Below are 26,465 nucleotides of genomic sequence, written 5' to 3' on the forward strand. Positions count from 1 at the left end.
GAAATTTAGATTGGATACTAGGAAAAAATTTGTTATGACAGAGGTGATGAGCAATGACAGGTTGCTCAGAGAAGTGGCAGGTGTCCTGTCCTTGGTAATGCTGAAGGCCAGGCTGGATGTGGCTTTGGGGATGCTGATTCAGTGGGTGGTGTCTCTGCCCACGGCAGGGGGTTAAAAATTGTTGACTTTTAAGATCCTTTCCAAGAAAAAACATTCCATGATTCCTTAGGACAGATGAACAAAGCTCCGTCATAGTATTTACTCTTGAATTACAAGAAGTCACAAGGAATAGAAGGAAAAAAACCAAACAAGAATTAAGACAGAAACAAGAAAGTGCTAGCATTTCACCCAACATTCTCAGTTGATTCAACAGGACACTATTCAAAAGCCCCTACCCAACACTGACACTTCACACTGAATTCGCTGCTACATGAATAAACACACACCTCTTGAGGAACTGCCTGAAAATTTTACGCACCATCTCTGATATGTCTGCCTGAATAAAAAGGCCTACTGCTTAGTTATATTCCATTGCTTATCTGCACAATTACCTGTTTGTGACAGTCCTAAGAAAAACAACAGCATCCTTTTGCTAATGATGACTGCAAGTACACAACACAGAAGTTCATAATAAAATAAATACAAATGCTACTGACCAACGCAGTATGGTGGTGACTGCCATTTCTCATTTATACACATTATTTCGTTTGCACCGATGAGATGGAAGCCCTCCAGACATGAAAAAGCTATTTTACTCCCATTCTTGTAGTTTCTTCCAATTGGTATCTTGTTAGCATTGGGCAGCTGAGGTGGAGGTGGGCATGTATTCTCACCTAAAGATATGCATTCAGTTCGTAACAGAGCACCAGATGAAGCGTAACAGTTCATCAAAGATTGCAACAGTAACCAACATTTAAGAAAACACTTGTCAGGGGACAACTCTTCAGTCTCTATCTCAAGCTTTAATTAATACCACGATCATTTTGTTCTGCCTGAAAAACACTAGAGCTGCTCTCAGATGCTTATAAGGCTTTCAGTCTGTTTTCTCAGAATGTATGCTCAGAAAAATTATACACCATCAGTGTCTTTTTCTAACTTAAATTTGCCTTCCTAACATAAACTGGTAGCTTCTCTTTTCCATTACACAGCTGCAGTCACTTGTCTGCTTTCCCTAACTCTCTGTATGGTGAGCTACTTAAAAACTGTTCCACCTTCTGGGGTTTTCTGGGTTAAGTGTGACTCGTTGGGAGGTTGTGTCTGATTTGTTGGGCTTGGGTGTTTTTGGCTGTTTGATGGTATTGTCGATATTGTCTTCCCAGGCTTACCTAACAGCAACGTGAATTTTGCCACTCAAGGAATGAGAGGTGGCCCTGCTAGGCAGGGGGGTTGGAACTACATGATCCTTGAGGTCCCTTCCAACCCGGGTAATTCTGTGATTCTGTGATTCTGTGGTGGCCCCTGCTATAGGAGATGAAAAGGAGGAGAAAGAGATAGATCTAGGCAGGAGGAGACCCCAAAAGCTCAGTTTGTCTCTTATGATTCCAGAACATTTGGATGGTAGGGACTTGTTTTGAAAGGGAACACTGTGTTGAATGGTAACCATCTGATATATTTCTCCCATTTCAACACATAAGTTTCCACACATCTGGTTTACTGAAATCAGGCAAATAAATCATAATTGTTTTTACTCTTTTACAGGCAATATCCTGCTCTGTCTATAATTTAAAGGTAGTCCTGCAGGCATCTGACACATTTGACATGTATTAGATAATGGCAGCCTCCTCTAGGTCTGTGCTTTGAGTTGACCAATTCAGCTTTTTTCTTGTTGTTTCACTGGGAAATAATGGGGGGAGAGGCGGGGGAAGAAGGAAAAAGAAAACTCAGCAATAGAAGATCTTTGAACTTTTCTCACATTAAAAGTGACAGTGACAATGGTTCCAGTGTCAAAGTAGATACTATTAAGTCTGCTTCACCAAGTAGAGTCTCTAAATTTAATTTGCTGTTCAAATAATTTCCTAATGAAATGACTATGCAATTATGTATATATATATATGCACACACATACAAGAACGTAAACATTTCTGTTACAAATCAGTGGCACAGAGGTGCTAAAAATCTTCAATAATGAGCATTTACCATACATACAAAAAAGAAGAAATTGTATGTAAATCTAAAATCATACCTGTACACTGAATCTCTGGAGACCATTTTCCGGACACACAAGTTGCCTGTTTAAAATGGCTGTCTGCTGGTCTACATTTATACGTTAAAAGCAGCCCAGTCTCCTTTGCTTTCCTGGGAATACTACTGCGTTCAACCACAATATCCTCTGGAGGTACACACTGATGGTCTGAAGAAAATCAACACAAACAGCTAAAGAATAGATTTGGTTCAGATAATATGTATGTACGCATTCATTAACAAGGAAGTAATCATTTTCCTAATACTTACCCGTGTCTTTTTTGCTGCTATACCTAAAGCTTTCTGAGGGGTCCTAATTGCTGGGGAATGCATGAGAATGAGTACAAAACTACTATTATAGCGTCACTGTATGTAAAGGACACGCAGTGCAGCCACATTTGATTTTAACCACTGTGTAACTGTCCACTCCCTTCCCAAAACCTACTCAGAGTGTTTACAAACTTTTAGCTCCACAGACTTTCCAGGATGAAGGATACATTATGTTAACATTTAAAAGAGGAGGAAATGGAAAATCATTTAGTTGAGATGTCAAAAATTATAGTACCCAAAGCTACATATTGATTCCCAAAGTCCTTGAAACAATGACTATAACAGCGTTTAACTCATAACTGAAATATTACAGAAATACAGGAGAAGATTACCATTGCAAAGAGGTGAAGGCTTCCATTCCCCATTAAGACATTTTGTTTTCATTCTGCTAGCACTCCTAGAGCCTCGCCTACATCCATAGGTTACTTCATCTCCATGAGAAAACTGTTCTTGATCTTGCTGGTGAAGAACAACATTCAAGATAGAAGAAGGCGACCTACACGGCATTTTGTCTTCTGTTGAAAAGAACAGAAATATTTCACAAAGTATTGATGTTGCATGGGAATATCCAAAAGAACCTAGATAAAATAATTCCATTTGTATTTGGTGAGTAAAACCTACTCCAGTAAATTAAATGTCCAAAGTAACCTTCTACACAGCTGGGTTACGCCTTTAATTTAGTCAGTTGACTAAAATTCTTTCCTTCACTGAGATAACTCCATGGCATACTTCATGAGTCAATTCAGCTAAGGTTAATTTCTCAAACAGTTTTACCAAGGTACATGAATCTTAAACCATAAGAAAATCTTCAGTTAATCCAACTCATCTGGATCCCTTATTCTGGTCAATCAAAAATTTCATTCGGTCACACACTTACACATTTGTAATGTACACTTTCAGTTAGCATTACCACAAGAACCGACTAATATCCTTAGAACTGATTAGACAACTGCAATGTTGTCTCTGCTGTGTGATAACTACAGCTCCTATTGTGGGCCGCTATTGTTGCTGTGCTAGGCACAGCAAAGATCAGTGGCTTGCAAAGATGAGTGCAGCATATGAGTAGTCCTTCTGAGGGAGGAAAAGGGGATGTCATTAGAACAGACACATACAAATGCCTTTTGATGGGGGAAAGGGAAAACCCAGGACAAATGCAGAAATTGGACTTGAAAAGTTCCGCACTCAAGCTTGGACCACACACTTCTGCTCAGTCTGAGCACAAAACATGTTCTCTGCGGATCAAGCATTGAAAAGACTTGAGCAGTCATACAGTTTTAAAACATCAGAGTTGTTCTTGGAAGATTTGTCAGAATCCAGAAGCCAGAGATTAACAGATCTCCCAAGGGAACTGCAAGACTTCTGAGACCTCTGTCAATACTGAAGAAGTTTGCTAATGGATTCTGGCTTCCTTTCTAAGAAAAGATATCCATGTGATGGCATGTCCCTCCCTGCCTGTTTCCAGACCTCCACCACAGTTAGTTAGATGCAGAATCCCCTAAACAGTTCAATACAATAGGTACTTGTGAAAGTGATTATGTTCTCAGAAGCTGTGAAAAACACGGGCAGCTGTATCAGAGGAATTCCTTAATAAAGAAGTTTCCCTTAATAAAGAAGTTTCACAGCTACACAAGGTTTTTCTTGTTTTCACTATAGAAGCTTTTTTTTTTTTTTTTTTTTTTTCTAGAGAACAGATGACTATATCTAATTCACTTCACATTTGATTATCTTTGTATTGCATCACCATAGTTTTATATATGTAGTAGTAGGTAGATTACCAATGCAAGAAGGAGGAGATGACCACTGCCCATCCAAACATTCTATTTCCTTTGATCCAACCAATTTAAATTGGGTGTCACATTCATATTCTATTCTCTTCCCATTCTGATACCGTTCCAGAAAGCCACCAGTAACATTTCCATTGGTGATTTCAGGTGGAGGTCCACAGTCTCTGGGATTCACTGAAATCAAGAGATCAAACATATACGCTGCAGTTGCGATTATTAGCACACTTACATAGTAAGTGCAACAACAACAACAACAGAGAATTTATTGCTTAAAGTTAAGAAAGAAATACAGGAAAGCTTAAACAGGTCATTATTTTCTGCCTGTGACTGTTTAGATACATGCTGGAGTGGAGCTCGCAGAGATAAGTTACCCTGTCTCAGTTTTCTCTCTTTCTTCTGTGCATCATCAGTTTCCAGCTATAGTAAAGTAAGCAGTTCATTAAATCAATCCATTTTTAATGGATGAAAAGTGTTACACGGGCATTGACTCTGCTTGCCTGTGATACAGTATTCTTGCACAATAAAAAAATAGAGTATTCTGCAAGTAACAATGACATGCTCTTTGTCCATACAGAGATGTGTTACGTCTGAAGGAGTGAACTCCTGCCTCCTGTGTTTTGAGCTAAAGAGTTAACTATACAAAATACACCTGTTTTCAAATGCAAAAAGGTGAGTGAAAAGAAGGATGAGGGCACTAAAGGCAACAACAAATAACTGAGTAAGCAGGAAAGAAGAGAGATGAGAAATGTGAGATGCCTTTGTCATTTTGATCTTTCTCACGGAAGGCACAGTCTGAAAATATTATTTTCAGATTCCAATGGGTTGTGCTCTGTCAGGAAGAAATGAGTGTACTCAAATAATTTCTGACTGACATATCGCACCCTATTTATGCCTTTTTGGATAAGCAGTATTTTATGTGCAAACCGTTTATTGAAGATCTCCAGTACGCATAAGTGAAGCTAACAGAATAAAGGCAACAAGAAAAACATGTGGCCTAGTTGCCAGACAGGTGTTCTGGGTGCTAGAATGACTTATAGGTGCCCACAAAAGTCTTCAGAACTGAAGTATTTGTATATACATCCTACCATAATAAAGTCAACAGAGGAATTACCTTTACATGTTGGAGGTGACGGAAACCATCCAAAGTAATAGCACTGAGCAGAGGCAGGGCCCACTCTTATGTAATCACCTACACAGCTGAATTCCACAACATCTCCATTGTAGTATTTGCTCTTTGGAGGATAAACATATCCACGGGACAGTACTGGCAGTTCACATTCAATTGCTGCAAAGTTTGAATATTTCAGTGTATATTGTGAAACCTACAAAAAATATACAGCTGCTACTAATGGAAAAGGGGGAAACAAGAAACTAAACATAGAGAAACAAAGATCTGACAAAACAAGCATGGGGACTGACAAGAAACTTTCTTCCCAGTTACATTAGTTGACTGGATATCAGGAAAGTACAGACACTGCTTTTGGGAGGATCAGTCTAGACTTTGCAGCTGATAAGACCATGAGCAAGGGGGACCCTGGATAGGGAGCGGTGTGGAAAACAGCACAGCTACGCCAGTCCACAGAGGGATGCGCAGAGGGAAGTAGGAGCAAAGAAAACAAAAAGTAGGGTAAACAGAAAAAAATCATAAATGCACCAGTCAAGTGTACAACTGCACAGGTCACTATGCTCGTCTGGCTGAGCCCTGAATGTGATCACCACAGTCAGCCCTGTCATCTTTTATCTTATTACATCCCTTCTTGACTACCTTGTTGCATACTGTCACTTTTTACTCCATGTGTTTGCATGCAGCAAGGTCTGGGTGCTAGCTACTGGTGAGACCTGTATGCGTGTGAGTGAAAAAGTGGTGCCAGCTCAAGTTAGACCAAGGGAGAAGGCACTCTTGGCTTCAGGTGCTGGCTACCACAGCCAGAAGGGGGTCTTTAAATTCCAGCTGCTGTGGCATCCCAGAAACCAGCTACTGGAGGAACACTGGTGTGAGGGAGGTCAGCAAAGTCCTCAGTGAGTCCATGAATGCACACGTGCTTGAGAACCCAGAGTGCTGCATTTGTGCCTTTGCTGGTAAACTTCTGTCTCTATCAGCTGAAGAAGGAGGACAGAGTTGATCTGTATTTACATTTTAGATAAGTCCTGTCTGTAAGCACTGTTGAAGGCAGCCCCGTGTCTGTGGCATTCTGCATGGCTGTATCAGAGCCCTGTGTCTGTGAGCCTTTGTGGTTTGTGCTCAGCTTTGTTAGTAGTTGAACCAAAAAAGAAGAAAGTGACAGCTGCAGCCCCTGCGTCTGGGCAGAGGTCCTGGCTCCCTGGGATGCTGGGCCACACTCTGGCAGCCAGGCAAGAGAGGTGCAGGGCCTGAAAGGCAGGAGGAGGCGGCCACACGCTTATCATCACTTGACACCGATTAGAACAGAAGCACAGGAAGGTATAAAGCTTTACAGCATGTGTACAGTTACAACGGTTAGTGAGTACAAATGTATTTACCAACACAGCGGGGTGCTGGCTTCCATTCACCATTTACATCACACATGGCAGTACCAGTTGGCATGTTATCCTCAGTGTGATAATCCTCAGGACACACATATTCAAGCATATCTCCAGGCAGGTATATATTTCCCTTTGCATAGTCAATCAGAATGTGAGCACGTGGCGTTTTACAGGATTCTGTAGAATGAAACAAAGTTAATGCATTTGGCGATCCAGAAATTTGCCCTTTGGAGCCACCACTCTGTACTGCAGGGGTGTGCTGATTCTCCTGAATGACTGGGGATAGTTAAAACATTAAAAACCTTGCATTGTCAGCACATGAATTTAGAATATCATACTTATCATACTCACACAATATCTACTGCATTCATCTCCCTTTCTTTCTACCATTGCTTCTTATTTTAATGATGCAGTATCAAACAGCTTCACTTATTTTGCCCACAGGCTTTCTTGAGGGCACCAGAAAATAAATAAATAAATAAAATTCTGGTTAAACATAGTCTGAGACTAAAGTATGAGACAAAGTATTAGCTAAAGTTGGTCAACATGGCAAACATCATCCTAATGCTGGAAGATCAAGTACCTTCTACTTTGTATCCTATACTCCTGTTAGGAGAGGATAGGACTTAGAAGAGAAAGTTAACAAGAATATGGAAGTGTTCTCATGAGAAAGCACTCCAGTCTTTTTCAAAAATGTAGTTTCTAGACTCAGGGTAAAAAGCCCGGCCTAATCTTTTTTATGCACGATGATAAAATCTTTCCAAATAACAAAATGTGTTTCTCACTAGTCTGCTCACTTTTCAATGAAGTTCTTGGCATGATACCTTGGCTGACAGGCATATCTTCATACATTGTCCCTGGCATGAGTGAAAGGTGCTCATATTCTTATCAACAAGATGGAAAAACTGGGATTAAGTTTGTGTGTATGCACCTTGTATCAGCTAAAATCACCAGAGAAGTCAATGACAATGTACTTCATACCACTGAGGGTCCAAAAGGATGGCTCACCTATAAGACAGGAGATACCTTTTCCCGCTTACTCACTTCCATTTTGCTTTATCTTTTTATTTCTTGGAGCCTCAGAAAAGTCCCTCTCTGAAGGCTCTGTCCTCTTTTTGACTTTCGCTCCATTCAGTAAGAAAACTATACCAGTATAGATGAAGAAAATCAGAGTACGTAGCAAATTGCATTTTTACCAGTGTCAGCAGCAGGGAACTCTGAAGCCTGTGTGCTACTCACGGATACACTTTGGAGGTGGAGACCAGCCATCCTTTAGACATTGTATCTGTCCCATTTCTTGTCTTTCTGGAGTTACAAAGTCATTGTAACACGTATAGTTGACTCGATCCCCTATATCAAATGTTGTTTTTTCTTCCATGAAATAGCCATTTGTCAGATCAACCTGCTGGCATGTTTCTGAAAGAGAAAGACAGAATTCCTTTCCATTGTTAAATGACAGATGTAATATCTAGAACAAGGAGGACACATAAAAACAGCAGTAGGATTCTGAACATTTTCAAGAGCACAATTATTTATGCCTCTGCATTAAGGTCCCTTCCTGGGATCCAACTGAAGCGTGAAAAGTCAAAATTCAGTGTTACCAACTGGTTCAAGGTGGGGCAGGGATTTCATTTGCAGCTGTTCTCTAAGATTCCAAGACCGTACGGACGCATTTGGTTTTCAGCAGAAACAAAATTCATGATAGGCATGTACTGTGCACGCATCAGGAGGACTTTGTGCCCCTATTGCAAGCGAGACACTCCAGAAATCATCATGTGCAACATGTTTTCTAAAATAAATGCTCTGATGGTCTGAAAGATGGAAATTAATTTATTTCTTTCATATGCACAAAATTATTATCTAAAGAATTTGTAATTGCAGTAATTCTAGCAATTTCAGACTCGGTGCTAGTCAGGATCAAAAGCTGGAAACAGTGCTAGGAGAGGTAACTTTCCTGTTCCTCCCTCCTTCCATTACGATGCCAACTGGAAAGCAAGCAAGAGAAAGAGATTAGGCTAGAGACTGAAAGGAGACAAATTACAGCTAGGCTATACACAGGCACCTAGACTTAGAGATGCACTAAGTAGCGGTGAGGGAATTAACATGGGTGATGTAATCATAGATTTATTGGTTTCAGATAGAAAAAAAAAGAAGCACAATCACCTTTACGGATACATCTTGGAGTAGGTGACCAGCCATTCTTTGTGCACCTAATTTCACCACCTTCATTTTCAGTACGATAGTTAGTATTGCAGAAATATTTAGTTCTTTCACCTTCTTTGTAAGAGCTTCTCCAATTATTTTGGATAAAACCATTTTCCATACGCCTGACCTTGCATATTTCTAAAGAAGAAAAGTTCATTTAACCACATTAATAAAAACAGCCAAAATTGTAGTAAATAATTCTAACTCTTGTGTTAGACACAAGTAAACACTTACCAAAAAAGCCTCCTCCTACCCTTGTGTCTATACTCAAAAGACATCAGTGTTCAAGCCTGAATCAAAGTATGCTTCCTTTCACTGCCCCATAATCATTGTATCACAAAAACAGGAGTTTCATAAAGCACTAAGAACTGGCCTAGTAAACTAAAGACCTTACTGTAGTTAATAAGCAAGGCTGGCTAACTCTAGTGTCATGTACAACTCCAGGATGCTCTGCTGAGTCTCTCAAATTTTGATGTGTGTGCTGAGAAACATTAGGTATTGGATATCAGGAAATTTTACTATCTCTGTACAAGTGTGTCAGCCTCTCAAACCAGCTCTAGAGAATTTACCAGAAGCTAAGCATGCTGTCCTTACAGCAGCCCATATCCCAAGAGCCTAGACACATGGAAGGAACGTTGTGGCTGTTTTATTGGAGAAACTGGTTGTTTCCACAGGGCACAGCTCTGCTCATTCCCTGTGTTGATCTCCTGTCCACCGATGGCAACAAGAGAAAAACTAATCTTTGGTTGATTCAGGTTTTGTAGATAGGTAGGGACTGTGCTGTGACTGAAGGTCTGGGTTACGAGAAAAGTCCTCAACTCACTGGTTTAAATTCGTTTCCCATAGTTGAATGATTAATTTAGTGCATTTGGATCACTTATTGCAGACATTCTTACCCTCAGCTTATTTCAAAAGTGTTCCATGTTCCCCCACATGTTACCCCAAGGGACAGGGCAGTAGATTCCAGATAATAACCTCTGAACAATGCACCCAAGCCACTGAAGGAAGAATATATTTGTGTTGAAAATAATTTAAGTGTATGTGCCTCTGTGTGTACAAAAGAACGCAGATGTACATGTGTGACCTGGACACTAGAGAGGAAAAAATTGTCCTAATTCTTACTCTTCTTTATTTTTTTCTTGATCTCGGGGATAGCTGCAGGCGTAAAGAATGCCCCAAATCCAAACGTTTTGTTTCAGACTAATTCACTACATAATGTCATTTTGACAGGTGACTGTTTAAGCCAAAAAGATGGGATAACAGTCTGAGTGCAGTTCCAGGGGTCAGCTAAAGCAGCTGTAATTTAATAATTTACTAAGCTGTACAGTGCAACTTCTCCTGCACAGACCCTTAATAACCAAAACAGAATTAAGCATATTTTACAAGTGTACTTACTGAGGCATTGTGGTACTGGCTTCCAGCCCTCTTGAGAACAGACAGTATAAACCCAAGATTGTTCAGTTGGGGTTATGTAGCCGTCATCACAGCGGTAGTAAATACTCTGCCCAGTCCTCATTGGAAAGTAATATCGATGCCAAGTTTCACTCAAAATGATATGTTCGACAGCTGGATAGTCACATGGTTTCTCTTTAAAAAAAAAATGTAATAGCAACAATATCAACACATGTATGACAAAAAGCTTGGTGTACAAGTTCTGAATACTAGTCCAGATAGGATTTCATGGAGTGTTTCCTGTAACTAGAAGAACTGGGTCTGCACGCTCTGGTAGATTCCATGGAGTATGGGAGCAACTGCACAGTGCTTCTGAATTCTTTCTCAGTGTCTATAGCTATGCTGGCTGCCTGTAAGTATTACAGCCGACAGAAATCCTGTCCATCTTCTCAGCGGTTTCCAGATGCTGATTCTTGAAACCAAATGGAAGTACTTATTCTATGCTGAGATGACATTGTTATTTCAGAGGGCTCCAACTAAATTACCATATTGAAAGGGATGGAAGCCCAGTTAGCTTACTTATATTAAGCTAGTTCAGGTACAGACACTGAACCACAGACTCTAAAAATTGCAGTGGCACCCGTTACCACTTTTGTTTGTCACTTCCAGGATCTCACACCAAATGTTCTTTCTAGCTACTCTCTCTATTTCTTATTTTATTATTATTATTATTTTTCAATTTAAAACCACAATGATTTTTATTTTGCTTACTCAGTTGCTCTAAAGAGATTTTCTGGGACAAGATGGGATAAAATGGGAAGGCTCCTAGCAGCTTTCACCCTGGGCTTACCATTGGCCATTGCAGACAGTTTCCTCCTGAAATGCCCTGACCTAAAGCACAAATGCTGGAGGAAGAGGGATCATCCTCAGAACACCCAACAGTGAGTGAAATGGTCTGAGAAAAATAACTCAGTTTTGGAACACACAAGTAGAGAAATGATTATTACCTATAACAACAATGCACTTTCCTTGAATAGATCATACTGTCTTGTCTAAACTTTCATATACAAGGCAGACTTCATCAGAGTTGCTCTTACCTCCTTTTGGTTTCTACACTTAGAAAAAATATATTATTCTTAATTGACAAACTATGAAATTACTTGCTGAGTTTTGTTTTTATTCTGCACATACTAGGCAAAAATGTAATTGTAGTTCTGAGAAACTGAAACAAACAAACAAAAAAAAGCGACCTCATATTCAATCAAGAATATTTTGTTTTGCTGTTTGACAGATTATAATGAAATTCTTTACATAGCAACACACAACTGCAAGTAAATAAGTAAAGCTATGGCAGCCATGGTTAAACATACCTTGCAACCATCACCTGTGCTTTGGTGATACTTTAGCTAGCAGTCATTTTACCTTGTAAACTTGGCTGACCTGCTACTCTGCAGGTGCACCACAAATCATCCTGTTTAGGAACCTGCTATTGCAAATTAACAGGTTTCACAGATACAGTGACAGATAATACTCATGTTCATAAACAGCGTGAATTTAGATTTTACCAATATTTTTTAGTGTTTTCTTCCACTTCGTCACATTAAGCTTCATAACACTACGAAACAAAACAAATATGCATTTTCATTTCCTATGTTTCTTAAGATCTTTCCTTTGAGTTCTTTTTTTTCCACTGAGATATTTCCAAAATAACACTTCTGTACAATTACATCTTCGTGCATGAAAGCTACTTACCAACACAACCTGGAGCAGGCACCCAGCCGCTGCTGGTGCATTTAGCTACATTTTTGGCAGTCAACGTGTTAAAACGATATCCAGGATTACAGTCTATTGTGATTGTAGCTCCTTCTGTGTACCTGTCTTTCTGAGGTCTAAAGTTCCCATTGCGAAATGTCGGAGGAAAGCATACAACTTCTACATGGAAAGAGAAAAATAGGTGCCAATTTGAAGAATGCCTTTATACAGTTCTTATCTACATAGTACATTGACTAAAACTGCATACATTAACAGTCAAATACAGGTTTCTTAGGGCAAAGATAAAGTTAGACTTCCATTCTGTACAGCTCTGTAAGAATACCTTACTCTACCATAGAATAATCTTTGTGAGATCTTATATTTGAATATAACTTCTATGTCAATGTGTGGAAGAATGCTGCTTTTTTCTTGTTTCTTTTTTTGGTATTTTTGGCACTACCCAAAAGCAGCATGTTGCTAAACCATAATAAACGAATATTAATTAGTATGATTACAAATCTTGAAGCAGAAATTTCAAGGACCGAGTGAGAAATAGGGCTGACTACTTTTTATTCCTAAAGAGGTCTTTCTGGAAAATGTCCCAGGAAGGTGGGTGGTACATAAAATCCTACAACACTGCCCTTGTTGCCAATGCATTTTTTTCAGTTTAAAGCATCCTTTGTCAACTTCTTGAACATCATTCAAGGCATTAAAGATTTTCCCCAATTTTACATCAAATTAATTCCACTAGGACATCAAGTGAAAGTTCCTATTTGTGGAATCTGGAGTTCTAATGGGAATTCTAAGTGCAGTATTCAAATGAAACCAAAATGACTTTCACTAGTTACGTTAACGTTAAATCCAGTAAACTTGGAGCTCACTGAAAATGTCTTGATGTGAAGAAAGGAGGACTTCAGTAACCATTATCTGTGGAGATACAATAATTGTTCTGTGGAGAACAATACTCTGTGGAGCTGATTTTGAATTTTCCTATGCTGTTAAAAATTTCAGATGCTTCCTTTAGTTTTACTACATTTTTTTTTCCCACCCTGATTGCTTAAATCGTCTTTTTAGTGTCTGATTTTTCCATTCCTTTGCTAAAACATTTTCACTGCATTTTGTAGGAGGCAATGAGATTCAGCATTACCCTTTCTGTTTGTTCAATTTAGGGATTCTAACTCAAGAGTATATTTGCTGTTTTCTCCATTAATCCAGATTTCCAGAAAAGGAAATAAAAAGGAACATAGTAACTATCTGCAACTCCTAATGCTTCAGTATTTCAGCATCAACCTATTTATGCAGTATACACAACAACAAATTCTACTTTCCTAGTGCCATCCATCTATGCTTGAGTAACAAAAGGCTGAATTAACTATTTTTGCCATGCCCCTTCATTAAAAACTACTATCAGGTTCTTTGGCTATTTTAACGCTTAGTCCTGCCAGATCTTCATGGTTTATTAGTCAGATGCAGGTGAGATTATTATTTTTATGAACAAACTAACATTTGGCTGTATCAATCTCAGAAATAACTTCCAAAACAACTTAAGGAAAAGGCTGACCAGTGCAATAGGGGGTTGGAGACCATCCAGACTCAGTACATGTTACATCTGCTCGTTCACCATACGTGTATCCTTCATTGCAGGCATAATGCAGTTGGTCAGACTCTCTGTAAGTCTTCTGTGAGGAACGTACAACTCCATTTGGAATTGATGGTACATCACAGATAATATCTGAAGTTGAAAAAAAACAAACAAAACCCATAAATTCATATAATTTGATATGTTTTTATTTGTTTTTATTTGCTGAAAATAAATCCCTATTGCAATAAAAACTAGTGGGATTTTTTTAATCCCTTTTGAATTCATAGAAATTATACCAATAAAACCACTTTTATTTGGAGACTGTGTAGAACTTAACTGAGAGCTGTTCAGTGACACAATTGTGAGTGCCAAATATGCTGTAGCACAGCAAAAGTAGCAAAATGATTCATAAGACAGCTTTCAGGGCCATGGTTCATTTTTTTAATGGCTTTTAGAATTGTATACAAGGTAAGGGATGTTCTAAACTAAGCATCTATGCTAGCTGAAATTTAGGAATTTTTCTTTTTTTTTTGATAATTTTATTTTCTTGTATTTTCCAGCAAATCTAAAACTCTCTAATATTCAGCAGACAGTCAGCAAAATTATGGCATTAACAAAAAAAAAATATAAAAAAAAAATAGCATTAAAATACCTGGAGAACTGACTCTAGGATACTTAACCATCTATAGAAAAACTCAGCATTCTCAGTTCCTTGCCAAACTCAGAAAACCACCAAGATCCTGCAGTTTCTAAAATCAGAATTCATAAAGCTAGATCATATCTAAGATTTTGTTTCCTAGGCCATGTAGCAGGACACCAGAAGGTTCTCTTAGATTTCTTTGCTGGATTTATTTTATAATTTGGATGAAATAAATCTCAGCAGAATTGGTTTTGTTTAATAAAAGTCACTATATTCTACAAATATAGCATGTGTGATTAAGTTCACTTTATCCTTGTGCTCTACTCAGGACTGGTGAGACCACATGTAGAGTACTCTGTCCAGGTCTCAGCTTCCCAGTAGAATAAAGTCGTAGACATTCTGGAGCTGGTCCAGTGATAGGCCAAGAAGGTAATTAATTTGGTTAAATGAACACTAAAGTGACTGAGTCTTTTATAGATTATTATATGTTAATAATCTATTACTGTATAGATTTTATACTGAAGTTAGTTTCAAAGAAATTGAGTGCAGCCCAGAAAACCACAGTTTGTAGTGAAAATATGGAACGAGCAAATGATCCACTATGACTGTATTAGCATATAGCGCTTTTTCTTTTTTAGCCTATTTCTGCAAATATACAATGGAGACTGCCTATAGGCAACCTATGCCTAATTGCTCTGGAATAAAATTAAAGCTTTTTAACCAGTTCTTAAAAGTCTATGAAAATAAAGTTTCTTACAAATAACAGTGTTTTACCTTGGCACTGAGGTACGTCACTATTCCATTTTCCATTAGAAGAGCAATGTATTGCTTTAGATCCAACAAGCTTGTAATGTTCATTACATTCAAACTCTATGACCTGGCCAAAGGAATACTCTCGGTTTAGCTCAAATGCACCGCTTATGACTATTCTTCCATTTTCTGGTGCTTTCACAGGTAAACACTTTGCAACTGGAAAACAAAACAAAGTAAACAAACCAAAGGGGAAAAGCAATCATTTTGAGGTCTACTCACTAAAATAAATTGACACACACAAGTTAAATTATAGATATATCACTGTGATTACCTTAAGTATTTCAAACAAGTATGCGGACTTGTTATGTATTCTGATACCATTTGCTGGCTTTCAACAGAATCCAAAATCCTCAGTCATGAAGGAGAAAGTTTATGAGGACCTGGGATTTGCATTATCTTGGCTACATGTGACAAGAAACATTGGAACCATTGCTCGGAATTAAGCAGAGAGCTAGCTATGTGCCCAAATCTAAGGACACTCAAAATCCAGTAAATTCAATGTGGAATACTCGAGACCAGCTGTTAGGAATGACATCAAAACTCACATATCTAATATTAGAAATTACTTTTAAAAGGATAAAAGTTATTTCTGGGGAGAAAGGATGATTACCTCCATAATCGTACAGGTTTGAAATTCTTGAAAAGGTTTCCAAATTCAGTAACTAAGTAGTATCTAAGCCATTCAGTCTATTCAGGTCTGAGGACTGGGTTCTTTATTCTCTTTATATCTTAGTGATGTTGAATTTGTAACAAAATCTTAATGGACAAAATACTCATAAGGATGGAGGCAAAAATAAGCCATAAATAAATGTATAAATATACATGTAAAATGTCTCATCCCAGCCGACTTTTATAAACATGTTTTGCAGATACCTAATTTATAGAGCCTTTACATGAGGTAGAATGGTTTAAGCCATTTAATGCTTTAAGCCATTTGGGAGTGAAAAGACTCAACTTTGTGAGTGATTTTTGGTTTGAATAATTAGATATTCTATGTGTTTCTCTGCTGCATAACTTGAGTTTAGACATATGTACATCTATGCAAATTAATACTAGAAGTTTAATCAGTTAATATTCTAGAGTAGTTATTTACAACATAAACAATCATAATAGTCACAATAGACGTGCCACAGAGAGTAGTGAGATCATAGACAAGTTCTAGATAGTATCAGACAGATAAAAAGTCAGTTTGGTAAGGAATTAAATGTCAAATTTCATTTACCTTCACAGTGAGGGATGTCATTGCTCCATCCCTCTGCGAGACACTCACGGTAATTTTTTTGGCTAAGCATTCGGTATCTTACAAAAAAGAAAAGTAAAAAACAAATTATAGTCTTAGCAGTGCTGCTGCTTTGGGAATGAGACAAGTAGGTTTCAGATATTCTAGTGTAGATCAACCAAAACATGATTAAAAAAACAACAAACGCAGTTTTTCTGCTTATCTTCACCGTTTTGTTTCTTTTACATGCATGGTACGATAGGAAAAGGTAAGATTCCTAAAGTAGCTTTCTCATCGGTAAAACATTATCTTCATTACAGAGACATCAAGCTTTGTCTACAATAACAAGTAAGCCAAGGGTGATTTACGCAGTCATTAGCAAGGAGAGTCAATCTCTTGTCTGTGTTCCAGCATGACTGAAAGCCATGGGACAGCATCAAAATAAGACAACCCAAGCCATATGTATTCCATGTTTCACTGAATTAATATTATCTTAGGCTCGAGGGTACCGCAGGCATAAAGACACTGCGTCTGCTTAGTCTGGAACATATTCAGAAGATTACAGCTAGTCTAAAATGACAATGAAGAACTGTCTGCACTTAAGAGATTAAGGAGAATAATGATTTCTTAACTCATATACGTACATCTTCCAGCAACACAAAGTCTGCAGAAGCATGGCTAAAAAACTTCACCACGGTTATAGCTGATTTGCATTTCATGAAGAAAGAATCCAATTATAAGCATACTTACCTAGACACAACACTATGCATTTGCCTTGCTGCAGTTTTCATTGGAGAAGATGAACAGAGAGAGATAAGATAATTTCTTCCAAGCACTCAGGGAAAAGATGTTACTCAGACTACCAGAAACATCTTCCTACCATAACTCACAAAAATTATTTAAGCAGGTTTGATGTGTTGTAGTTTAGATTAGGCAATTCCATTGTACAGCCTAATAACTTCTCCAACATAATTGCATAATGACTGCCTACTAAGAGTACTAATGGCAGTGTGTGAAGCTGCATTTCCATCTGGCTAGCTTGTCCAGTCATGAGCCAGCTTTGAGGCAGACAATTTGTTTTGCTTTTTACTCAGGCAACCACAGTTTCAAGTGAGCTGAGACTTGGGATGACAGCTTCATTTATGTGAAAACAGTCATTCCAAAACCACTAAACTTCTGACCAGACATAGGGAAGAGTTATATTTAGTATTATAATTACTGTATTTTCAGTTAAACAACGATCTGGTATTCTTAAAACTGAGCAAGCTGGCAGCTGCTTTACAGACAACAAATTTATAACCAGTATTTCTCTTAACATTAAAACTTTTACTTCTATATATTGAGTTAAATAATATTACCCCTCATTACATCTGTATTCAACTCTGGCACCAAAGACAAACTCGCTTCCAGCGGTGAGCTGAAAGGAACCAAACTCAGTATCTCCAGGATGTCCACAGGGCTTACCTGGTATGAAATAGTAAATAAAAGCTCAGTATTGTTTTTGATAAGAACACAGAAGAATGAGGACTTTTTTCTTTTAATCTAAGTAACAAATTAGGAGCCTTTGCTCCTTTAAAAAAGACTAATCTCATTTTAAGCCTTATGACACATTTTAAAGACAGAATGTAACATCAGTTTTCCACATAACTTCTGACACAGACCATTGCAAATCTTCCACTACAGGAGCCACCCATGACTTGCACTTAAATGTCCTCAGTCTGGTGGGGATTGTGATGTAAAAAAGAGGGATTATCTGAAGCCACAGGAGTAATGTGGCTCAAGTTTTCTTTAGGATTGTTCTTATTGCCCAAACAAGAATTGCAAACATGAGCACATAGTCTCTGTCATAGATTACTTGAATACAGAATTTGAAGGCATATTGAGTAAGTTTACAAATAACACTAAGTCTGGAAGAGTTGTTGACCCCTTTGAGGAAAGAAAGGCCTTGAAGATAGATCTTTGTCAACTGAAGGGTTGAGCGGTTATCAGCTGTGTGAAGTTTAACAAGAGCAAGTGCTGGCCAGGGCAATGAACATGGCATCAAGCTGTCAGAGTTCAAGGAGCTCTTGATACCACTCTGACACAGGGTTTAGATTCTGTGTGGTCCTGCATGGAGACGGAGGTTGAATTCATTCTTGTGGGTCCTTCCACTTCAGACTATTCTATGATCCTATAATTCTCATCCATCTCTCTTTGATATGATAATAAGGATTGCAAAATAGATTCCATGGCTAAGCTTTAATAGGCATTGTCAGAAGAAATCCTTCCTGGTCCCTATAAAACAAGGCATTTTCATTTCTTGGTACACATCAACATCCTTGTTTGTTTGTTTGTTATCCAAATAAGAGATGCTTGAATAGACCCTAGATTTCTCTCAGTGTGATTCAAAGAAAATAGATCTCTCCATCACAAATTTTGCTATCTAGTGTGGTCTCTTGTGAGAAGTGAATATGAGCGCATAATCTGTACTTAATCATCCTCTGTTTCCTTCCATCTGTACCTTACCAGTTTCAGCATCAGTTCACAGGGTGGCAGTATTCACTAAAATACATAGATAAAAAACTACACTGGTTTTAGTATAATTCTAAAGATCTCTGTGCATCAAGTATTTATGCAAATATATTTAGAAGAAAGAAAGCAACTAAAAAAAAGCCCAAAATACAAAACTATAAGAGAAACTACCAACAATTAGTTAATTTTTACTTAAAATTTCCATTCATCTTGAAACTCAATTTTGTATTATTAAGCCAAGTAGTTGCATTGAGGTAGGCAAAATTTTAAGATGCAGGAGAAAGAAGCTCTGATGCCTAATATTTATCTGTGTTTAGTACTCATTCGTTATAGACAGAAAGTATCTCTGGCTAACAATAATGAAGTTCTACTTCTTCAGCTAATTCAGTATGAGAGTGTGAGACACTTCTAAACCCCTAATGTGGCACATCAGAAATAACAAGCAGCAGCTCACATCCTCATCTGAATTTTCCTTTATAGTTTAAAAGAACAGGCATGGAAAAATAAATTCCATAACTTTTTAGTGCCAAAAAAGCCTGACCAACTTGCAAGAAGTTGTATCCTTTAGAACTACTTGAATAAACTGAAGAGAAAAAGCAATAATTTCTTTGACTTGCATTAAGAAGCTAGCTTAGTGCTTTACTTTGCTTAGACTTTATGTCTCAACAACATTAGACCTGTAAAAGTTTGGAAGCGATATCTTAATACTTACTCCTGCATTCTGTGCTGCCTTGTTGCTGCCACACTCCATCAACACACTTGACCACAATTCGTCCTATTTTCATATATCCAGGACGACATTTGTATGTTACTAGAGTACCATGTGGATAAGGAGGGTTGTCCCATGTTTCAGTTGGTATTTCTTTAACTCTCCTTGGAGGAGGTTGTTCGCAAGCTAGAAGTAATAAATAAAAACATTGGTGATTGAGGCACATGTTACATCTCCAAAATATTTTTACAACAGAAAATGTAGCATGAAATCCTGGGTACATTTGTGATCAAATGCGCATCTCTTTTCTACTTCATTGCAAAACGGGGATCTGCTAAGAATCCACATTTTCACAGGACAGGATGGAAGAACAGTAAAGCCAATGGAAAACACAGAAACACACACTGGGCAGCCATCATTCAAAGCAGATTTCAGTTACAAAGACTGCAACCAGACACGAGAGCCCCAGTTCAAAACAAAAACATCTGTCACCCCTGCATCTGCAGAAGCTCCTCCAAGCCACTCCTTCTGCTGTCAGCACTCTTTTCCAGAGTGCTGACACTTTTTCCACTCTTTTCATTCTGCAGCCACCACCATCCTTACTGACAGTAGAGCTCATGCTCCACTTGGAGTCAAGACCTGTCAGACCTCTTTTTCACATCCTAAATGTTTTGTTCAGCTAAAGTTATGATTTTCCAAAACATCCCCTAAGGTTCTTATGGCAAGTTACTTGTTATGTAGTGTAATTAATTCTGCTCATTCACATCGATCTTTGTGAGCTTCAAAGTATTTCGACAGTTTGGGATGTGGAGTAGGATATGTCTGATGCTTCTCATTAACTCAGCATTAAATGCAGTCTTCTCCAAAAGCTCCTTATGGTGCTTTCTTTGGTGTCTGTGAAACATACAGACCATACCAATTTTTAAAAAAATGACCTGAATTACTTTTATTAAGAGCATTTTCAGCAATTTAAGAAAAGTGAGACTAAAGGGGAAATTAAAAAATATATAAATGGTAAGCTGTTAAGAAGCATAACAACTTCATGTCAAGAAGGTTAAAAATATTTGTGTGTGTTTGTAATCATTAACCTAATTACAGTCACCTAGTTTTAATCTCTCTGCCTAAGTGATTGAAATGAATTTACTTTAAAGACTGAATCTTTACCAACAGTAACAGACTCTGGACAGTGTAGCTGATTAGTTACAATGTATTTTATTCTATTCAGACGTATTTACATCTGAACATCACAAGTGAGAACTGATGAAAAGCGATCTCTGAGAAATTAAACCTTAGAAAAGAAATGAGAGATGGCCTCTAGGAAAGGAAGTTTCTTGGTGAATGCAATTCATTGCTAAGCACAGAGCTGGAACCAAAATCTCAACTAGTTTAGTTGCAAGGCCACAGGTCTGAGAAAGCAGCAATGCTGACAGTCCAAGTGCTGCCTGGAAGCGACACTACAGGGAAAATATTTAGGAAATTTTTCCGTGCAAGGGGATGGAAGGGCCATCGCAGACAGAGATTAAGTAATGTGATTTCTAATACAGACTGAGCAGAAAAAAATAATAATCCTAATTCTTCTATATCAAAGGGTAAAACCTTAAAAAAGTGTAATTCTGCAGCTACGGCATTTTGAAAGTATGAAGAAAAGAATGCTCACCGTGAGATCTAATAACTTTCTTTTGACTGGCATAAGTAGGTGGGAGAGGTAGGCGAGCTTTGGAGACACTGCTGAGGTGATAAAGGAAGTGTCAGACCTCCCACAGCTTCATCATTTTCCCAGCTATTTCAGTTACTCTAAAAACAATGATGTTCCTTCCAACCAATTACTCTGAGAAGACAGCTCTGTCCACTAGAGGGTACTCTGCTATCAAAAAATGTGGTGGGGACTTCCACTTCATTAGCAAGATACATTCACATTTGAATACCTTTTTTCCCCACTCAAACTGCACTCATTCCATGCAGCCGGAGCGAAGGCAGTGCCCACTCGTGGCCAAGAGAAAGGAAAATAATTAAAAAAAAAAAAAAAAAAAAAAGTAGAAATAAGTTAAATGAAGAGTAGTCCTCCAGTTGGCTCCATCTTGCAAATGTGTTAAAAGTTTCTATTTTACCCAAGAAAGATTATCTGCAGAGGTGAAACAAGGGATTTTTCCAGTTCTGTGTATCTTTCATTAGAGCTCATTAAGCATGGTCATGCCAATACTTTCAGTTTGTAAGTAGAGAAAACAGAGTCCAAATTCTATGATTTCAAGAACAGCTTAATAATTACACATGTACTTATACACGTGACTAACTTTTCTTCCATGCATGCATCTGCTTGCTAGCAACCACAAGACTATTCAGACAATAAATGTACAGCTCAGTCATCTCACATTCAAATCAATATACCATTTTTAGATCCCGTTTATAAAAGGTTCAGAGAAATTGCACATGGGTCTTAGACATCTAAATTTATTGCTTTCAACCTCATTTGTTAAAAAACAACAACAACTTATTTGTCCAGGTTTTATACCCCGTAATTTGACCTATTAACCTATTTTTCATTTGTTACCCACAATAAATTGTATTCTCCTCTTATTTCTGATTTATACTTTTGTTGTCTGTTGTGCAGACTGGGGACTCTTTACACCTCATTGTTCACGTTAAAAAACAAACAAAACAAGACAAGAAAGAACTCCTGACAGTCTCTTCACCATTACATTATGTTTCTCCCTGGATTTCATTTCAATTCTCTGATTGTTCTTCTCTACTACTGCTCTGATATTAGTCTACGTGACAGCGTTACTGTGAAGCGCTTCAGTATGCATATGCATTTCTGACTACAGCTAATTAATACTCCTTTTTTAATGTGGTTTCTTAATAGTTTGAGAAAAAGAAATCAGCTGGCAAGATGTACTTCAAAATTACATTAATTACATCATGCACTTTGATCTGTGTACTCAACAAGTTAATTGGGATTTATTTACTTTTATATTAGCACATACAGCTTAAATGCATTCCTCCAAACACTTCAGTAGGAAACCAGAAAAGCTGGAATTAATCATTTATTAAACACTTGTGACTGGATCAGGATTAGGAATAGCTCAAATTACTTTCCCACCATTATTTTGCTTCCAGAAAGTCAAGCACAAACTGCAAATTCAGGTAGAAGTGCTCAAGCCCTTGTGAAACAAGCTAGTTCTCAAACAACTCACAGCTAAGACATACTAGCTCAAAATCACACGGTGCCTTTTTCCTAGTCTTTGTAAAAGAAAACAAGCAGTCAAAGCAAAACAGATTATTAAATGGATATTAAGCAATATGAGTACATTATCAAGGAAAATAAATTCAACAGTGAAGCAGAAAATATTAATGCAGCCTTCTGGAAAGATACCCAGAATACAAACTACCTCTTTAAGCAAGTCCCAAAGTGTATCTGCATACGTTTATCTTATTCAGTGGATGAAAAATACCATAGACCAAATCTGTCATTGAACAGTTATTTTGTAAGCCTTTCAGTATATCCAGTAACAACTTCTTTATCTCAGATTATCACACGGACTGTTTCGGACAGACAGAAATACATACTTATTGAATATCATTTATTTTAACCTACCAACTTTTTCCAAGTTCTATATTTTAGAATAATTAACAAACAAAGCAAAATACAAATAATTTGTCTAACCATAGTTTACAGCGGTAATAAACATTAAAAAAAGAAGTGCAATGGTTTAGTAATAGCAGTAGTTATCTGATAAACAGATGAAATGCTACCCACAAGAAAATACTAAATACTGAAAGTGTTAAATGCAACCAGAAGAAATGTCAATTATCGTTGTCAGAAATTCATTAAAATAGGCTTCAATTCAAGCAATTTATTTACCAATTGTTTTCATAACTGTCTTTCCATACACTTTCTTGCCACTTTTTTCCAGATTAAAGCTTACCTCTCTCTGCAGTACAATACGTCCAACATAACAAGAGAGCTGCATAGCCCAGGAAAGGCATACTAGTGATCCAGGATCTCAGAAGTAAGTGCATTTAATGCTGTAGCCAACTTTTTCGATTACTTTGTGTTATGCGCACTCATAGTTTACTCACTGAGTGACTCCAGGGACTGACCTTGCCCCATTTATACTGAGTGATTTCAGCAGTCACTTCCCCTAATTCTCTTGCAACACACACTTTTTTTTTTTTTTTTAGCTTTCCAAACTTTGCTAAATAAATAAATAAATGTATAACAATGTGGGTTGACACTGTCCTTCCCTCCCTGCAGTCTGCTCTGATAAACTTCCTTTTACTGCCCAAAAGTTGTACAAATATATACGTATATGTATCATTGCCTGTGTCTTCTATGCTTTGTCAATCAAATTCACATTAAATGCAGGTGAAAATAAGCTTCTTCTCTACACATACATCAATTTAAGATCGTTGTTGAAAATAACTGAAATAGAAAGCAGAAAAACATTGGCCGACTGGCCAAGCTTGGAGTGTTGTGATCAGTGATGCAGAGTCTGGTTGGAGACCTGTGAATAGTGATGTTCCCTGGGGGACGGTGCTGTGTCTGGTTTTGTTCAATATCTTGAACATAGCATCCACCCTCAGTAAGTATGCCAATGATACAAAGCTGCAAGGAGTGGCTGACACAGCTGAAGGCTGTGCTGCCTTTCAGCAAGACCTGGACAGACTGGAGAACTAGGCAACAGTAAACCAGATGAGGTTTAACAAGTGTAAAGTCTTGCAGCTGGGAAGGAATAATTGCGAATGTCTGTACAGTCTGAGACATGATCTGCTGGAGAGAAGCTCTGTGGAGAAGGTCCTGGTGGATAACAGGCTGGCAATGAGCCAGCAGACCAATGGAATCCTGGGGTGCATTAAAAGGAAAGTGGCCATCAGGTCAAAAGAGGTGATCCTCCCTCTCTATTCTGCCCTGGTCTGTTCAGGTCTCACCTGGAGTATTGTATCCAGTTACAATATCTGGTATGAGACAAGGATCTTCTGGAGAGAGTCCAGCGGAGGGCCATGAAGATGACATGGCCAACCTCTTTTACTCAGTTTGTGGGTGCAGGACAAAGAGAAACTGCCATAAACTGGAGCATAGAAGTTCCACACCGTTATGCAAAGGAACTTCTTCACAGTAAGGGTAACAGAGCACAGGAACAGGTTGTGGATGCACAGGTTTGTCTTCTGTATGCTCCCAAAAGACCACATAAGATACCCTTAAGATCACTGGCTTGGTTAGCCTACTGATGTAGGTTAAAACTGAGTATGCTTATTGCATGTAAAAATCTATGATGTAGGTGTAGGTTCTGTCATTTCTGCAGTTTTTATACTGTACCTTCTGATGTCACAAAACTTACAGAAGATCGAGTTTAACAAACTGTTTTTGGGTTGCTAGCTAAAATACTATGGGTACAAACCACAGTCAGACAAGGATACTTTGACCTAGATCTGAACTGAACCTGGAACCAAATTGAAAACATATTATAAATTTGTCACTTGCTCTCTATGAACACTGTGAATGTTAACGTATTTAAGCTGAAAGATAAAACTAGCACATAAAAGACAAGTATAAACCTACTGCAAATGCATTTAAACTGAAAACTTGAAGAAACACCTTAGAAGTGAGGCTCTGAAGTATTTTTCATGGAGGAATAAAGTAGGCAAAAGAAACAATGTCTGATCACAAAGTGGGGAATGAGGCCCAATTCTTTCTAGTCTCATGCTCGTAAACTTCATGCATTACTGACTAAGCTTATCCTAACCAAGTGGAAATAAAAATCAGGAACTTAATCCTTCTTCTTTTCCTCATTCCTCCATAGTCTATCCATTGCTTTTAATGCAATTTCTTTTACCATATCTGACTTACAGTCATCTCTGGCCTCTAAGAAATTAGAATTGAATAAGCAAACACACTGCCAAGAGGTAACAGCAGGACTTCTACTTCATCTCTAAAGTACACTTACCTTCTGCTGATAACAAAGGTGGAAACATCCAAGAAATCAGGCAATCATAGGCAGCTGGATTTTGCCTCTAGAAGAACATCTATTGCTAGGGGAATTTCTATAACTGTGCCCAAATACTCTTGTGGTTATGGCCAGATAACCAAGATGTTACCATGTACTCCTTGTACTAGTAAAAGTGCCTGTCTAGATACAGGATCATAGGAAGGTTCTGGCTGGTGGAGACCTCAGGAAGCAGCTTTGTCTAAAACTCCTTCACAGATCAAGTTACTCAAGACTGTATTGATTCCTTACTCAGTTTGGGGACTTAAAACTACATTTCAGCATGTTTGTACAAACCTGATTTGTTTTGAAAGAATAGACCTGAGAAAGTCAGTCTTCCAGCAGGCAACTTGTGATGCTTAGTAATAGGACCTTAGTTCAGTCACTGCTTAAATAGCACTTCTGACCAGTATAATATCAGCATGTTCTGACAGCATGTTTGCTGGATCACCTTTTTGTAATGATATAAATAGAGCCTGCAGCACTCCAGAAGCAGTCATTATTTTGCTCAAAAATATTCACAAAAGAGCCCTCGATAGTGAAATTAATAGTGAAACTACCTTTCTTTTATCAACAGTTGTCCCCTCCTTTCTTTTATCAACAGTTGTCCCCTCCTACTGTCAGACGACTCCAGTTTATAATGATACCACCTACGTATCATGTAATATGTACAATTACAACGTATCAGTACAAAAGGGAAAACATGCCCAGTTCACTGATCTTAAACCTAATCAGAATGAAAATTGTTTATTGATTTATTAATAGCACATAATTAACTAGCCATAAGCAAGCAATATGTTCAGGACCAGCATCAGCAATACAACAGATGAGACACTTAAAAAACATGCTAACTAACAGCAAACA

General features: G+C 38.0%; 1 protein-coding gene across 2 annotated transcripts in view; it reads right to left on the reverse strand.

The window, feature by feature from the left end:
• The window catches only part of CFH (complement factor H), a 39,314-nt gene that overhangs the window by 6,660 nt on the left and 6,189 nt on the right, over positions 1 to 26,465 (reverse strand). Inside the window, exons 1-16 of one of the 2 annotated variants that reach the window (XM_015869474.2) lie at positions 23,544 to 23,717; positions 19,624 to 19,806; positions 17,759 to 17,864; positions 16,404 to 16,480; positions 15,143 to 15,337; positions 13,708 to 13,878; positions 12,147 to 12,326; positions 10,398 to 10,589; positions 8,961 to 9,140; positions 8,037 to 8,213; positions 6,795 to 6,974; positions 5,407 to 5,580; positions 4,287 to 4,469; positions 2,844 to 3,026; positions 2,183 to 2,350; positions 657 to 833 (exon numbers count right to left, since the gene is read on the reverse strand). In XM_015869474.2, coding sequence (XP_015724960.1) covers positions 657 to 833; positions 2,183 to 2,350; positions 2,844 to 3,026; positions 4,287 to 4,469; positions 5,407 to 5,580; positions 6,795 to 6,974; positions 8,037 to 8,213; positions 8,961 to 9,140; positions 10,398 to 10,589; positions 12,147 to 12,326; positions 13,708 to 13,878; positions 15,143 to 15,337; positions 16,404 to 16,480; positions 17,759 to 17,864; positions 19,624 to 19,806; positions 23,544 to 23,637 — 2,620 coding nt within the window. In that variant the 5' untranslated portion in view covers positions 23,638 to 23,717. Of the gene's footprint in view, positions 1 to 656; positions 834 to 2,182; positions 2,351 to 2,843; positions 3,027 to 4,286; positions 4,470 to 5,406; positions 5,581 to 6,794; positions 6,975 to 8,036; positions 8,214 to 8,960; positions 9,141 to 10,397; positions 10,590 to 12,146; positions 12,327 to 13,707; positions 13,879 to 15,142; positions 15,338 to 16,403; positions 16,481 to 17,758; positions 17,865 to 19,623; positions 19,807 to 23,543; positions 23,718 to 26,465 lie in introns of those variants that run through there. The other variant, XM_015869475.2, reaches the window with a different exon arrangement.

Source organism: Coturnix japonica, chromosome 8 (assembly GCF_001577835.2).
Source record: "Coturnix japonica isolate 7356 chromosome 8, Coturnix japonica 2.1, whole genome shotgun sequence".
Lineage (NCBI taxonomy): Eukaryota > Metazoa > Chordata > Aves > Galliformes > Phasianidae > Coturnix > Coturnix japonica.